General features: G+C 33.2%; 1 protein-coding gene across 4 annotated transcripts in view; it reads left to right on the top strand.

Moving 5' to 3' along the window:
* The window catches only part of LOC128680776 (uncharacterized), a 75744-nt gene that overhangs the window by 36392 nt on the left and 24835 nt on the right, over positions 1-14517 (top strand). For all 4 annotated transcript variants that reach the window (XM_053764179.2, XM_053764181.2, XM_053764182.2 and 1 more), the window contains exons 3-6: positions 7319-7968; positions 10625-10782; positions 11681-11824; positions 12821-13010. In XM_053764179.2, the coding sequence (XP_053620154.1) occupies positions 7319-7968; positions 10625-10782; positions 11681-11824; positions 12821-13010 (1142 nt within the window). The remainder of the gene's footprint in view (positions 1-7318; positions 7969-10624; positions 10783-11680; positions 11825-12820; positions 13011-14517) is intronic.

Below are 14517 nucleotides of genomic sequence, written 5' to 3'. Positions count from 1 at the left end.
AAAATATAATTTTACAATATCTTAATTGCCAACCCTATGCTCGCTCCATAAGACATAAATTATTTAATTCCCATGCGCACCTCAGCTGCCAGATAACCCGGCGTCCTAACTGATTCACTCAACACTGCATGAAGCGATGCGACGCTGTGCTGTGATTGATTACGGCGACAATATAAATCATAAAAATATATCCATACATTTGAAGTACTTTACTATGGGCTATAAGTATAACAAATTGAATATTTCGTTAAATTCTGTTTACCATACCTATATACATCTAGAATAGGATCCATTCCAAAACCGTGGATTTCGACCTAGTTCACGACGGGACATATAAAGCTTTACGCAGCTGACAAGCAAAACAACAGCATTCCCAAGGTTGTCGTCAGAAGCAGCCGGTCATAAAAATACAAACCTTAAAAATTTAAGAAGAGAAAAAATTTTGGTGCATTTTTTTTTCAGTCTTATATTAATACATCTAGAACGTGATATATGTTAGATTTAACCTGTGGTAAAGTGTCCAGTAATAGTGTTTTAAGGCGAGACATTAGCAAGCGACACATAAAGTTCCTTTTCGGGCGTTCAGTATTTTGTGTTTTTGTTGGCTGGCCTTGTTAGACTACTGGGGTAATGTTTTTAGCGGTTTTCTTTTAATTATGATTAAATATCAAAAAATAAGCGGTTATTCTTTCAGATAATTGTATTCTTTATTTTATTTTTTTATTTTTTTTTACTATTACCGCTTAAATTACGGTAATTTTCGCCGACAAAGGAAAAAATAACTTGTCTTGACAATTTTATTTGTAGTTTGATTTAATGAGTTTAGCATTTTATCTTTAGTACGTCTAACTTATGGTTCACACTTGACGTTTAAAGACAGTTTTCCGAAAATCGTGATTAGGCCTCGCCTTAACAGGCACTGTGCCCTGTGATGGTGTATCTCGATCGGACAGATATTGAATTCCCACGAAATGACCGCCTCTTCTTGATACTAGTATATGTGACAAATATTATTTTTTTTTGTCCGTACATGATACTAATATTATAAAGAGACAAGATGTGTATTTTTGTTTTTTGTTTCTTTGTTTGTAATGAATAAACTGAAACAACTTTTGAGTCATGTTAAATGGATTTATTATACATAATAAATATTAACGAGATTTTGATAATTTTGAGCCATTATTGATGAAATTTGGCAAAGAAACAGACGAAACCTTCACGAGTACCATAGGCTATATTTTTATTATGGTTTCATACGAGCGAAACAAAACAGGCCGCTAGATTGGAACAACTTTAATGTACAAAAATAAATAATTGATATGTTAAAATTAAAATAATAAATGCAGTGTAATATACTGTGGCAAAAGAATCAAATCAAGTATAGGGATACTAATTTAGTTTTTGTAATATAATGGCCCTTCTCTCATTGCAGCGCCCGTCAGGGCTCTTAATTGGTTGTAATTCTTTGAAAATACCTGTATTTTACATTAAGGACGCAACAAATGATTTGATGTGATACCACAAAGTAGGTAACGTGCGTGTGACACCCCTGGTTGTGGTCCCTACAACCATTAATCATCTTGGAGATCCATTGACGGAGCTTTTTACACTTTGTCTAGGTGGACTGCATGTCTATTGGCTTGGTAGTGTAAAATATATATATATAGAAGTAAATAATACTTTTAACAATGAAAGAAATAGAAAAAATTGACAATGCAAAAGGAAATGTCATTTTAGATATTAAATCATATAAACAACAACATTATATTGATGAGATCCATGATCATATTCTTGAATGTCATCAATAATGATGAAGTCGATTCAATTTTCCTAGACATAGAATGTCATTCACGGGCAAAGAAAAATTATTATGTGTTCTCCAGGACATTTGACTATAATAACTTATCACAGATTAGCTATATTATTATTATATATAAAGAAATGTAATTAAGTCGTAATTTAGCTGTCTTTTTATCATGAAAATTATCTTATTTGTATTGATTGCACAAAAATACAATATAGTTATAGCTAAAAGCATTATTTGAAAGTATTCTAGGTTATATTCTACTGGTTTGGCACAGGTTGTCTTCGTTTATTAAATTTTATCAAAATCCGTTCAGCAGATTTTGCGAGATTGAGTAGGTAATAAAAATTGTGACACAAATAGTTTTTCGCCACTCACTAAAATGATTTAGATGATAAATATATTTTACGTCATAAATATAATATTATGTTCCCATGTATACGTATGTATACGTATGATTAACGATATACCTAGTTTCCGTGCTATGAAAGAAGTTTCGCGGTAAAATGGGGAACTATCAATAAAAGTTCGGCCACGTTGTTGTAGCCAGTAACTGTGGCGACGCATCTGCTCATATTCTAGTTTAAATTTTTCCTCAGGCGGATTCGTGGGCAAAATATAGTGGGTAAATAAATTATAGTGATGAGGCCATAATGATTTAAATAATAATAAAAACTTAAGTATTTAAGTGCCATTTTTTACTTTAACTTTGACTACTTGGAATTCGCAGCATCATAGTTTTTTTCAATAATTAAATTTCTCAAAAATTGACCTAATAAATTGAGCACCGTCCTGCATTAAAATTTCAATAAAAACAAAAGCAAACATTTTAATGAAGATAACATCTTAAGTTGGTATTGGTTTCTAAAATTTTTTTAAATTTATTGAAATTTTGATGAAGCATATTGCAGATATATATTTCTGTTTACTCAATTGAATAAATAGAATAAAATTTGGTATAATAATCCTTTATGAAAAATAATACCTGTTTATTAAGAAAAAATATGTAATGCTTTGTAATTTTTAATTAGTTCAAAAAATTCATGACATATATTTTGAAATTTTTTTCTTTACTGTCTAGCTCTTGGATCATAATTATCTAAGTGCCATTTTTTATAGTCTTATTTTAATAATTATAAAAGATGGCCCCGTGAGTGCCAGAAGGGGTAGAGGTAGGGGAACACCGCGAAAGAGGGTGGCAGCGAGATTCAACCTATAGAGATTCTTGGAAGAATGAAGGCTTTTGCAGTGAGCACACGACACTAGACTAGAAAAAATAATAAAGGAAATAATAATAAATGAAATAAATAAAAATATATTATTAAATATTAGGACAAATCACACAGATTGAGTGAGCCCCAAAGTAAGTTCGAGACTTGTGTTATGGGATACTAACTCAACGATACTATATTTTATAACATATACATATATAGATAAACATCCAAGACCCGGGTCAATCAGAAATAGATCATTTTCCATCATGACCCGACCGGGGATCGAATCCGAGACCTCGGTTCAGTGGCAAGAACTTTACCACTGCACCACCGAGGTCGTCATATATAAATGTATATTAAACATATATTTTGAATGACAATTTTTATTCAGTCTCTTAGCCACGAGCTCGTTTCCTTCCGAACGCACACGAAAGGAAATGAGTCTGCTCGCTACAGAAGTAAATTTTGACAATTACAACCAGCCTTTCTATACCAAATAGTAGAATAACCAGTTAAATTAACTAGTAATAACGTTGAGTTTATGAATAATGTTATTTAATTCATCATCCGATGACCTTGACATCGTTGATAGACATCATTTTGTAATACATTGCGAAAGTAGGTATGACATTCGAGCGCGAATTGTTCATTCATTCATTCATATCTACGTGTACATTCATTGCAACTTCAACTTAAAAACTTGAAAATAGAGATCTATCATCAAGACATGTTGGTCGTGGTACACGTCTAGATGAATGTTACGATTAGTTGGTCTACTGGCTAGTCTTGATTGGTGGACTAGACTCGCGCGACTGTTGCGCGATTGAATTCGATAAGCAGTCGCATTCTTATGACGGCTGCGAACTTTGTTGTTGACCAGGTAAGACCAAGAATACAATGCTAATAAGCTTCTTAGTCTTATTCTTCACTAGCGTCCCGCCCTGGCTTTGAAGAGGTGCAATATTATTCATGTTATACACATATTAACCTTCCTCTTGAATCACTCTATCTATTAAGAAAAATCCATGAAATTTCATTACGTAATTTTAAAAATCTATGCATACATAAATTTCGTCTTATTCAGAGCTGGTTTGAATAGCTATTTAATAATAATTAAGCATCAGGAGTAGGTAGATATATGGATTAACGCCTAGTATTGTCGCTGCGCGCTGCGGTCCCGCCGATGCATCTCTATGCGTCCCGCTTTCATCTGAACACACATTTTCCAAACATAGCTAAGAACACTCTCGATTAGGTACATCCTCTTTCAAATAAAATGAAGTAGATCAAAATCAGTTCAGCCGTTTGGCTTCCATGATGCCATAGACAGACAGATACACAGACACGTTAAACTTATACCTCCTTCTAACGTCGGGAAATAAAAAGCAATTCTACACTTAACAAAGTCAGGTAATTTTGTTTATAGATTTCAAGTTATATGTATATATGTTTCATATACATATGTATGTATGTACTTTGGTGTTTAAATATATTTGATTATGTTAACACATCAATCCGGTGTTTAAAATAATGACGACAATACTCAATACCTTTTGCTCGGAACCTTACCAATATATAATATTATATATAGTTATACTTATATATTGATTTTTTTCCGTAGGCAGTTTCGCTCGTGTTAATATTCCACGGGACGAGACTACTCAGCCTACCATCACTTATGTATACTATGTATTTATTTAAACTCTATAGCACAACTTGGACTAACTTTCCGAAGTTAAGATTAAAATTAAAGTTAAGACTGGTTTTGGATGAAGCGTGAGGAGGTAACAAATAAACTTACTTTCGCATTTATAATATTAGTTGGGAACTTGAGATAGTTAGGATTCTCCAACTGGTCGTCTGGCATCTCTCAGAAAAGACCAATCATTTTATTTTTATTGAATAAGGTAAATTTAAAAGGTATATTATGTGAGATTGCTACATTTTACCTCAAAATTCCCACGGGAGCGAAGCCCCGGACATCGAATAGTATCCTATAAACAATTATATTATAAGCAGCATTTCTAATAAAAATAGTAGGTACCTACATCCAAACAAAAGATAAAAATAGATAATTAAAAAATAATAAACCAAAGACAAGTTTAAAAAAGTCTAACATACTCTATAATACAGTTAAGTTACATTACAATAGGCATAATTACAACCGACACTGACACATTTTTATTTTAGTGACTTAACAAAAAACAAAAACACACATTTTAGCACTCTAAAATGATTGAGTAGTATCTTAGCGAAAAAAAGCTGTTTTTGTTCGACATTTACCTTAAATATTGCGTTTATAGTGATGACTTATTGACAAAAGTTGTTACAACATTTTGGTTTTCTACTATGGTTGAGTTTATTTGTATAATTTTTTAATATGGACTTTCCAACTAGCTTTATATCTTCATACAATGCAGTAGCGTTGTTTCAGTGTATATTATTATAACGATTCATTTATTCATTACATTATATATAAATATTCATTAAATTTTTCTGACTTGGTCATCTTGTCCCTTGCCTTTTTAAATTTTGGAAGCTATCTGCAAATAAATTTTAATTATGTTTGTTTTGGTTTTTACAAGCTTTTTTTTAAAATTGTATATATAAACCTGTTTTTTGATAGCATCTCAAGATTTAACTAAATAAATTAAGATAATTGACGCAAAAAGACTTGATAGCAACGTAACCATATTTTTTTTGTCCCATTAAAATATCAATTTAATACTTAAACATCTTGAATGGTAGGTGTTATTAAGTCAGTCGGTCAACGATATCAATTTACTCTGATATGATAGGATTTAATTGTTAGGATTCCGTAACCAATTTATAATGAGTTTTTTTTAATGAAACACAGGAAATTCAATGTGTATATCCAAAGATTTAAATATTACTAGCCTTTACTCGCGGCTTCGCCCGCGTGGTTTCCCACGGGAACACTTATTTTTTCAGGATGAAAGTATGAAAGATATCCAAACTAGATAGATATATAGAGCGATAGAGATGGAGCGTGAAAAGGTAAACAAACTTACTTTCGCATCTATAATATTAGTTAGGATGTATAACGGCAAATCTTTAGGGGATAACCCCCTTAAATCTCCTCACAAATGTTGCCTTATAACTATTGAAGATAAATATAATTAAATTGTATTTTCATAATAAGTGTAAATGGAATATGGAAATATGGTGTGCAATCTGTGAAACATAATAAGAAAAAAGATAAAATGAGTGCTTCTAAATTTAAATGGGTTCTTCGAAAGTCATCTGCCGCGTCTTTCGATAAATTCAAAACGGATTTTCGTGCGGTTTACTATTAGATACAAAGGTTGTATAATTTATTAGGTTTTCATCTGAGGGAAACCGGGACGGTCCTCTAGTGATTATTAAATTATTCGGCAGTTATGGTTCATATTTATACAGAACCCTTTGTGCGCGAGTCCAAAACACGCTTGGCTGTTTTTTATGATCAGAAAATCTCATCAGAACATCATCAAACGATAACGGTGTAATTAACTAATTAGTTTTATTTCAAGTTCAAGGTTTTAGACAAAAAATGCAATCAACGTACAGCCATACGGATCTATTTTTTTATTGCTAATTCACTATAATATACACGTGATGTTACTATTTACTTATTACTTCCTATATACTTAAATGATGTTATTATTTACTATGTAATCAACTTCACTAACGTAATAATGTCGAAGAGTTTTTTGTTCGACCTAATCATGGAAACTACGTGTCTTATTGGGGAAATAATTTTGATTTAATGTATAGTATGATAGCTATATTTTTGTGAATACATCGTAGAATAGAAATAGAACAGAAGATATGAAACGCATCTATGTAATACTCAAAAGGATAGTTCTAATATAGTCTACTTACTAGATAATAAACATCGTGAAGATGGTCACACGATACCTTATAAGATCGATGCGTGGTCAATTTAATGGCTACTTAATTCAGGTCAATGCTAATTTGAGGAAAGCCCATCACATGACTCATCGAGGTCAACGACATCATCAATGATATCTCATAATAATATGATAAAATATTTGATCACGGGTTAATTAATATAGAAACGAGTCCTCCTCCTGTTTTATCGATTGTGTTAATTTCCAACACTGATTCAGATCATATTCTAGTCGCTTAAAGGTTGACGTGGCTTTTACGACTACCTAGGTAGGTACTCACGAAATGAGTGATAAACTATAATGACAAACAACGTTTGCTTAGAGATTTACAAATGCAATGACATTGTTTATATATATCTTTTAATTACTGTTTTTTTTTATTACAGCTATTCCAGTAATTAACTCGAAAGCAGAAACAACGACAGTGGTTGATACAACAACAGTATTTGAACAACATACAACAACAGAAACAGAATTAACAACAATTGTCGATAACTCAATACAAAATAATAGACATTCAAGAAGCAATACCAGAAATATAGATGATGTATCTATGATGGATGTGGATACTGACGACCCACCAGAAGTACACAATGTTAAGTTCAATGAAGCAACAGCACTTAAGCCACCAGAAAGCGCATCAAGAGTGATAATGCCAGCGATTTACAAAAATATAACCAATCTTTTGACTAATGAAGTTAGTAATAAAAGTTCTGTGGACAGAGTTGAAGTTACAGCGTCAAAGGATACAAAGCCTGTCAAAAAAGGTCACCTAAGGGCTCATGTGCAGTATGATGAAGTGACAGGAGAAATTGTCGATGGTGAACATCCTTGCCATAGAGAATGCAGAGAAGGAGAGGAACCAATGATTTGCTATTATCATTTCAACTTGGAATGGTATCAAACTATGAGCAAGGCGTGCTACGATTGTCCGTTCAATGTCACAGACTGTTTTAGACCAGATTGCATACCAGCTGACGGTATGAACAGGGCGTTAAACGTTGTCAATAGAAAAATGCCTGGACCACAAATTGAGGTACGTATTTTCGAAAATTTTATTGTTTTTGTTACATTACAGAAATCTGAAATAAAATTTATGTATTTTTCTCTGTAATGGTTAATTTGGGGTTGTGTTACCGCGAAGCCTGGAGTCCACGTAAAAATAAAACCTTTACATTTTGATATATCTCATAATATTTTAAATATGCGAGAGGATAATTATTTCTCTTTGACTCTTTGAAACTGAAATGTTTTATATAATTTTATTTGTGAAATTGCCATGCCATTCTCCGTTTCTGTAAATAACATATTAATATCCGAATAAATATTTGATTATTGGGTTTTATTGAAATGTTTATTGAAATACTGATTAATTTATTTTCATAGTTCAAATTTTTTTATTCCACTTTTGATGATATATTTACGTCAATTATCGTGAGCCAGGCCAAATCACTGCGCTCCGAAACTTCGATCCCGTGGGAATTTCAGCATAAAAAGTATCCTATGTGTTATTCCAGATTATATTCTATCTGTATACCAAATTTCATAACAATCCGTGAAGTAGATTTTGCATGAAAGAGTAACAAAAATACACACATACATCCTCACAAACTTTCGCAATTACAATATTAGCAGGATAGGAAGTAGGATTATGTAGTATTACTCGGAAGACTTTATATTGATTGTTTGTTTGAAATAACTTTATTGTAAGATTAAAAAAAAGGAAACACAAGAAACAAAAAAAAAAACAGTAGCAAGTGTAAGTACCTACGAGTATTATCTGAAAACTGAAATCGTTTATTCCGGTACTAAACTTTCAATGCATAAGTCTATTATCACAAAATAACAAACATTACGAAAAAGCCGCAAGAAGCATTTCAAAATATTGGTCTATCGAACCAGAAGAGTTCATTTTAACGAAGTTTTAACCAGAATAATTTATTTTCATATCAATACTATAACGTAAGAATATTTTTTGTACAAACATGATCTACCTCAACATTTTGTCATTTTATAACAGTGATGTTTGTGTACAGAAAGATAAACAGAAGCCGTCGAGATACTCAAATCGTGCCTTGAATTAGCTCGTCGAGATTTTAAGGCAGATTCTCCCTTAAAGGACCTCGACGATAAAGGGTCGGATAAGACGTCACAGCTCCCTGAAATTTGCAAAATTATGATTTTGCTTTAAGTTTATAGGGCTTGTCTTGTTAAAATAGAACGGTAAAATATGTATTGTGCATATTTGAAATAAAAAAAAAAAAAACAAAATTCTTTAGATGACTTAGGATGATATATAAGTAACCTTTATTGACGTCAAAAATTTAATTAAAGCTAAGTCTACCGCTGACTTCCAAAGCGCAGGTGAAGAAGAAGCGGCGCAACAAACTTCATCGCAGCATTTTCTACAAAAACGTCAATCAACCAATGCGGGTCTCATAATTGATGTGGTTTGAATGAAGACTTAGTCAATATCTTTTATCCTAAGTGTTTTTTACTTTTTATATGAAATGTGTATAATTAGCTGGTGGGCAGGCAAAGTCTCGGCCAGCAGCTCGTGGTAACGAAATTAGGTTATAAATATTTAAATAATCCTTGCAAGATGTTTAATACGCAAAACGAAGACGACAGGGATTGAAGGAGATTATATATTATAGAGAAATAACTAATTCTTAAATTTTTAAAAATCAAATTCAACGATATTTAGTACTAGTTTTTATCAATATCCTTAGCCTTGAGAAGGTCCACTTTCGATAGTAAAACTAACAATTTTTCTTCTGTACTAGTTATGTAATGAAAGTTTATTTACAAATTCTCTAGGGTGCCTACTTTATTTATTTCGACAACAACATCATTTAAATTCCAGTTTACATGTAGGTACAAATGTACTTACATGTAAACTGGAATTTAAATGATGTTGAAAGTAAATACTTTCATAAACAAATCATTGCGTTATTACATAATGACAAAATTGTAATATAATTTAATTGTAATATAAAGCGTTTGACATATAATATGGGCTTTAATAAACTCCTCACAGATCACATAAACGTGATAATTACGTCGTCACACAGATTATATTTTGACGGCCTATTTTTGGGACGAAAACAAGGGCGCAAACATGGCTTATTTCCTCTCTTATTATTGTCATTTTGCTTACAATTAAAAATAAGTTCGTTACTGGATGATGAATACAATGATAATTTTTAAAAGCATGAATTCCTATTTTCTGAAATTAATTGTCATACGACCTTTGAAATGTTAATATGATAATAAATGTTTATGAAAATCTATTAAAACAAGCTTAAAAGACTCCCTGTACTTAGTTTTTTAGACAAATGAAAAACCCCCGACTTTCAAGATTCATTTCGCTACAACTTTTGAACGGGTGAACCGATTTTGATCAAAGATATCTAAGAACAATCACATACAAATTAACTATTAAATTTAAAAAACTGCATCCAAATCGGTTCACCCGTTGATGAGCTACGGTACACAGACAGACAGACACACTTAGCGGTCAAACTTATAACACCCCTCTTTTTGCGACGGGGGCTAATAAAGGAACCTGTTTTTATAACTTATCTGTTAAATATTGTACAAAATCCTTTAAGTAAATAAAGAATTTACTCATTTTTGTTCCGCGGTCATTGGCGAATGAAATTCTTCAATTTCCCCTTTTTCTATTTCAGGTGTGCCAACACGACCGCGTGATAGTCGACGTGGAGAACGACCTAATGACTGAAGGCACGACGGTACACTGGCACGGACAGCACCAGAGAGGCACGCCCTACATGGACGGGACTCCTTACGTCACGCAGTGCCCCATACTGCCCGAGACTACCTTCAGGTTAGCTCTGTCATCTGAAGGTGGCAAAGCCACCGATTTTGTGGTCTGTTGTCTTTCGATTCTGTCTTTGTTCGTTTCGTACCACTAAATTTTTTTCCACTAATAAATTTCTTCCTTCATCCCAAACTATATGCTTCCTTCGTCCCGGTCTGAACATTTTATAATATTTTACAATATATAAATATTGCTTCGTCTCATTTTGTATTACACGTTAGGCAATGAGCCCAATTTTTTAAAGTAATTTTCTTTATAAATAAATACTTTTTCGTACATTCAGAAAAGAGGTAATTTTGCCACAGTAGGTACCCTATAATTACTCTGTCTCTCTTACCCCTCAAACGGGAACATGTCAAGGCAAGCACTGTTGTTTGACGGCAGAATATAGAGGTGCAGATGCAAATGACCTTTGCACCAAAGTCTATATAAGGTTGGTAAAAAATCATAATTTTCTAGCACTCTCTCTTATCTCTTTTCATTAGCTGTTGAGCCCCGGTCGACATCCATACGAGTACATGTAATAAAATAAAAGTTAGCCATGTCTGTCTGTATATTAAAAAAACTATAATAATAAATCTTGATGGGACTAATAGACGCCTAAATATTTTATTTTTTAGATTTTTTTGTCTTCCTGTCTTTCTATCTGTATGTTTGTTCGCGCACCACGCAAGAACTACTGGATGGAGTTTAATGCGGTGTTCACAGTTATATAGCGGATGAGCTAACTTAAATCTGGTATTAGGTTTCATCGTGATACGTGGCTTAGAATCCGAGATATTGCTAATAATAAGTTACGCGGGTGAAGTCGCGGACAAAAGCTAGTTATATTATAATGAAGAGGGTATAATGTGTTCCGGGGAGTAAACATTAATGCTTTAATTTGTGAAATTTATAATTCTAGATACCAGTTCAACGCTACGCACGCTGGCACCCATTTCTGGCACAGCCACTCTGGCATGCAGCGAGCGGACGGCGCCGCGGGAGCTTTCATCGTCAGGAAACCTAAGTCGCAAGACCCGCACGGAGCACTATATGATTACGACAGGTGCATTTTCTGCTCATTTTGGCAACAATCTTCATTGTTATCGACTGTGCTATTGCGAATTTAGAATTTATTCAAGCCGCCTGACATGATTCTTGACCTTGCGAATGTCTTGTGGCAACCTGCTGCGACATTGCAACTGAGCACAACTCAGCAATGAGGCATGGCATCCAAGATGAGCCTCATCTTATTGACTGCTAAATCCAACCAACATGAGTTCTAAAGTGGGATTTGAAACAATCTATTATTTTTCTAAAGTAGGATTTGAAACAATATAAGAGATTGTTTCAATATGAAACTAGTTAGTACAAAATAAAGACTTCGAATGCAAAAGTATACGCATTTTAAGTGCACTTAAGCTCAAGTAGACGTACAAACTAATAGATTGACTTCTGAACTACGAAGTTCGGACACGGCCCGACGTGAGCCAGAGTCTATAAAAGGTTTTGTGGGAAGAATATTAAGTGGGCTGGGTTTCTCCACGCCGTATATTGGACATGTTCGATTCTGTGCTAATCTCACACTGCTGATAGTAAGACAACTTATAATTCCATTACTTACATCCATTACTTAGTAGTACTTCGGTGATAGTTACTCATAATTCCTTTACTCAAATACTTTGTTGATTTTGATGAAAAGAAAGGACTACGATAGGACAAAAGCTAGAATAATTCAAACGGTCTACCGTTTTGATGATGAGTTAATATATATTTTTTTGTAAATTGACATCAAATTATGTGAGCGAGTGGTTGACTAAGTTTGATTGACACAAATACAGAAATGGGAATAATACATCCAGAACCAGATATTGATCTGATCGCATGTGCATTTATTTTCCTACCACGGACCTCCAGAAAGGTCGTGGTGACCTCAACTCCACGGATGTCGTCAAAATTATGCCCAGGTTTTTGAAGGTCATAAAACTTTTCGTCAGAAATAAATTCTCTGAAAATAGTCAGTGATTAACCTTTTGAAATTAATGTGGAGTTTCTTCCATAGGTCCGAGCATTATATGTTGGTAACGGACTGGATCCACGAGCTATCAGTCAGCATGTTCGTGGACCACCACCACTCCAAGGGTGACAACAAGCCGCCAACTCTGCTCATCAACGGACTGGGAAGATTCAAGATTTTCGATAAGAGCAACAAGCTGTTTTATATGAAGGCTGCTAGCTTTGTTGTTGAACAGGTAAAACAATCGACCGCTGCGGCCGCGCTGTCATTACGATCCGTAAATTTTCTTGAGGAAGGAATCATTTCTAAAATCACAAAGAATAATTCATAAATTTGACATTATCACAGATTAATTATTTTAAAGTCAGATACTTAATTAAACTAATTTTTGGCTGTGTTAAAATTTGAAAAACTGTAATGACAGCGCGGTCGAAACGCTCAGAGAAACAACCATAAGTTCAAGGGCATAGATAGGTTGAAGTATTTAATGATTTCATTAAAAAGTACATTAAAGTATAGCCTAGTAATTTCCCAGTTATATAGTGGAAATTCCACAGACTTATATTTAGGAAATTCTTTTCATAGGCGATTGCCTAGCAATTTAACACTAATGACTTTCACAGTCACAGTAACTAAATGGTCTTGAGTTTAGAAAATCTTGCTATTTTATGTGATAAAGACGTGATACTATATGGGTATTTTTTCCCAGTTTGCTACAAAAAAATCAGGCGGCGCACATTTATAAGTTGAATTTCGAAAATTGCTCCACTGACATTAGGAGTTCTAACACTAATACCATTTCCACTCAAATAACAAAGAACAACTGGTCAATAAAACAACATTAAATGATAAACTAAATTTTGATACCTTTGCGGTATTTCATTACAAAGAGGTAATCAAGAGTAACAGAATAATGTACAGAGGCAAAGATGCTCTTGACCTCTTTGAGTCTCGGAATTCAGATAGATAAGTCAAAATTTATACAATTACAACATCTAAAACGGTTCTAGATTTAGTTTACGTAAACAAATCCTTTCTTATAAATGTTATCAATTATTTTAATTATTGGGTAGTTTGTAAAAAGTACTTTTCTTTTAAAATGTGAATTTAAATTAGTAGTGTGGCTAGTGCATACTGGATGCCTAATCACACGGGTTTACACACGTGTGATTATCGACGGAAATGTGTAGTTTCGACCTTAGACCATTTTCAAAACCAATGTCACCTAATTAAATTTACTAAATCTGTCTATAAAGAGAAGAAAAAAAAATCAAAGCGCTGTGTCCTTTTGGCAACAAGGGACACAGCGCTTTGATTTTGAAACTTTTGTTCATCAACCATTCTTGACCATTCTGATTGGTATTTTCAATAGCAAAAATAAAAAATTCTTTTTTCTACTCTTGAATAAACTTCCATTATAATGCGTTGAACTATGTAGGATAGAATCATAGAGTTATTAACCTCAAGTATAGAATGTTGATTTCAAATTCTCGATTCAAAATTATCGATCTAACCAGGCGAGCGCTTTCTAAATCTATGGATCTAACAACATATTAAGATGGCAGAAATTACATTTGAAGTTGTAACACGAATCCTAGCGTTCTGTTTTGCTTCTAATGCACATTTTGAACTCAAGTCGGAAAATGAGTAAAAGTTATGCTTGCTTACACTGCTTATGTACAGACGTACTGAGAGATAGACATTTTAGGTACGTAATAAAGATCATCCAAAAATTTTTGGGA

The sequence above is a fragment of the Plodia interpunctella genome, chromosome 25 (genome assembly GCF_027563975.2).
Source record: "Plodia interpunctella isolate USDA-ARS_2022_Savannah chromosome 25, ilPloInte3.2, whole genome shotgun sequence".
In the NCBI taxonomy this organism is placed as follows: domain Eukaryota; kingdom Metazoa; phylum Arthropoda; class Insecta; order Lepidoptera; family Pyralidae; genus Plodia; species Plodia interpunctella.
The sequence above is the reverse complement of the archived record's forward strand: the minus strand, read 5'-3'. Positions and strand labels throughout refer to the sequence as shown.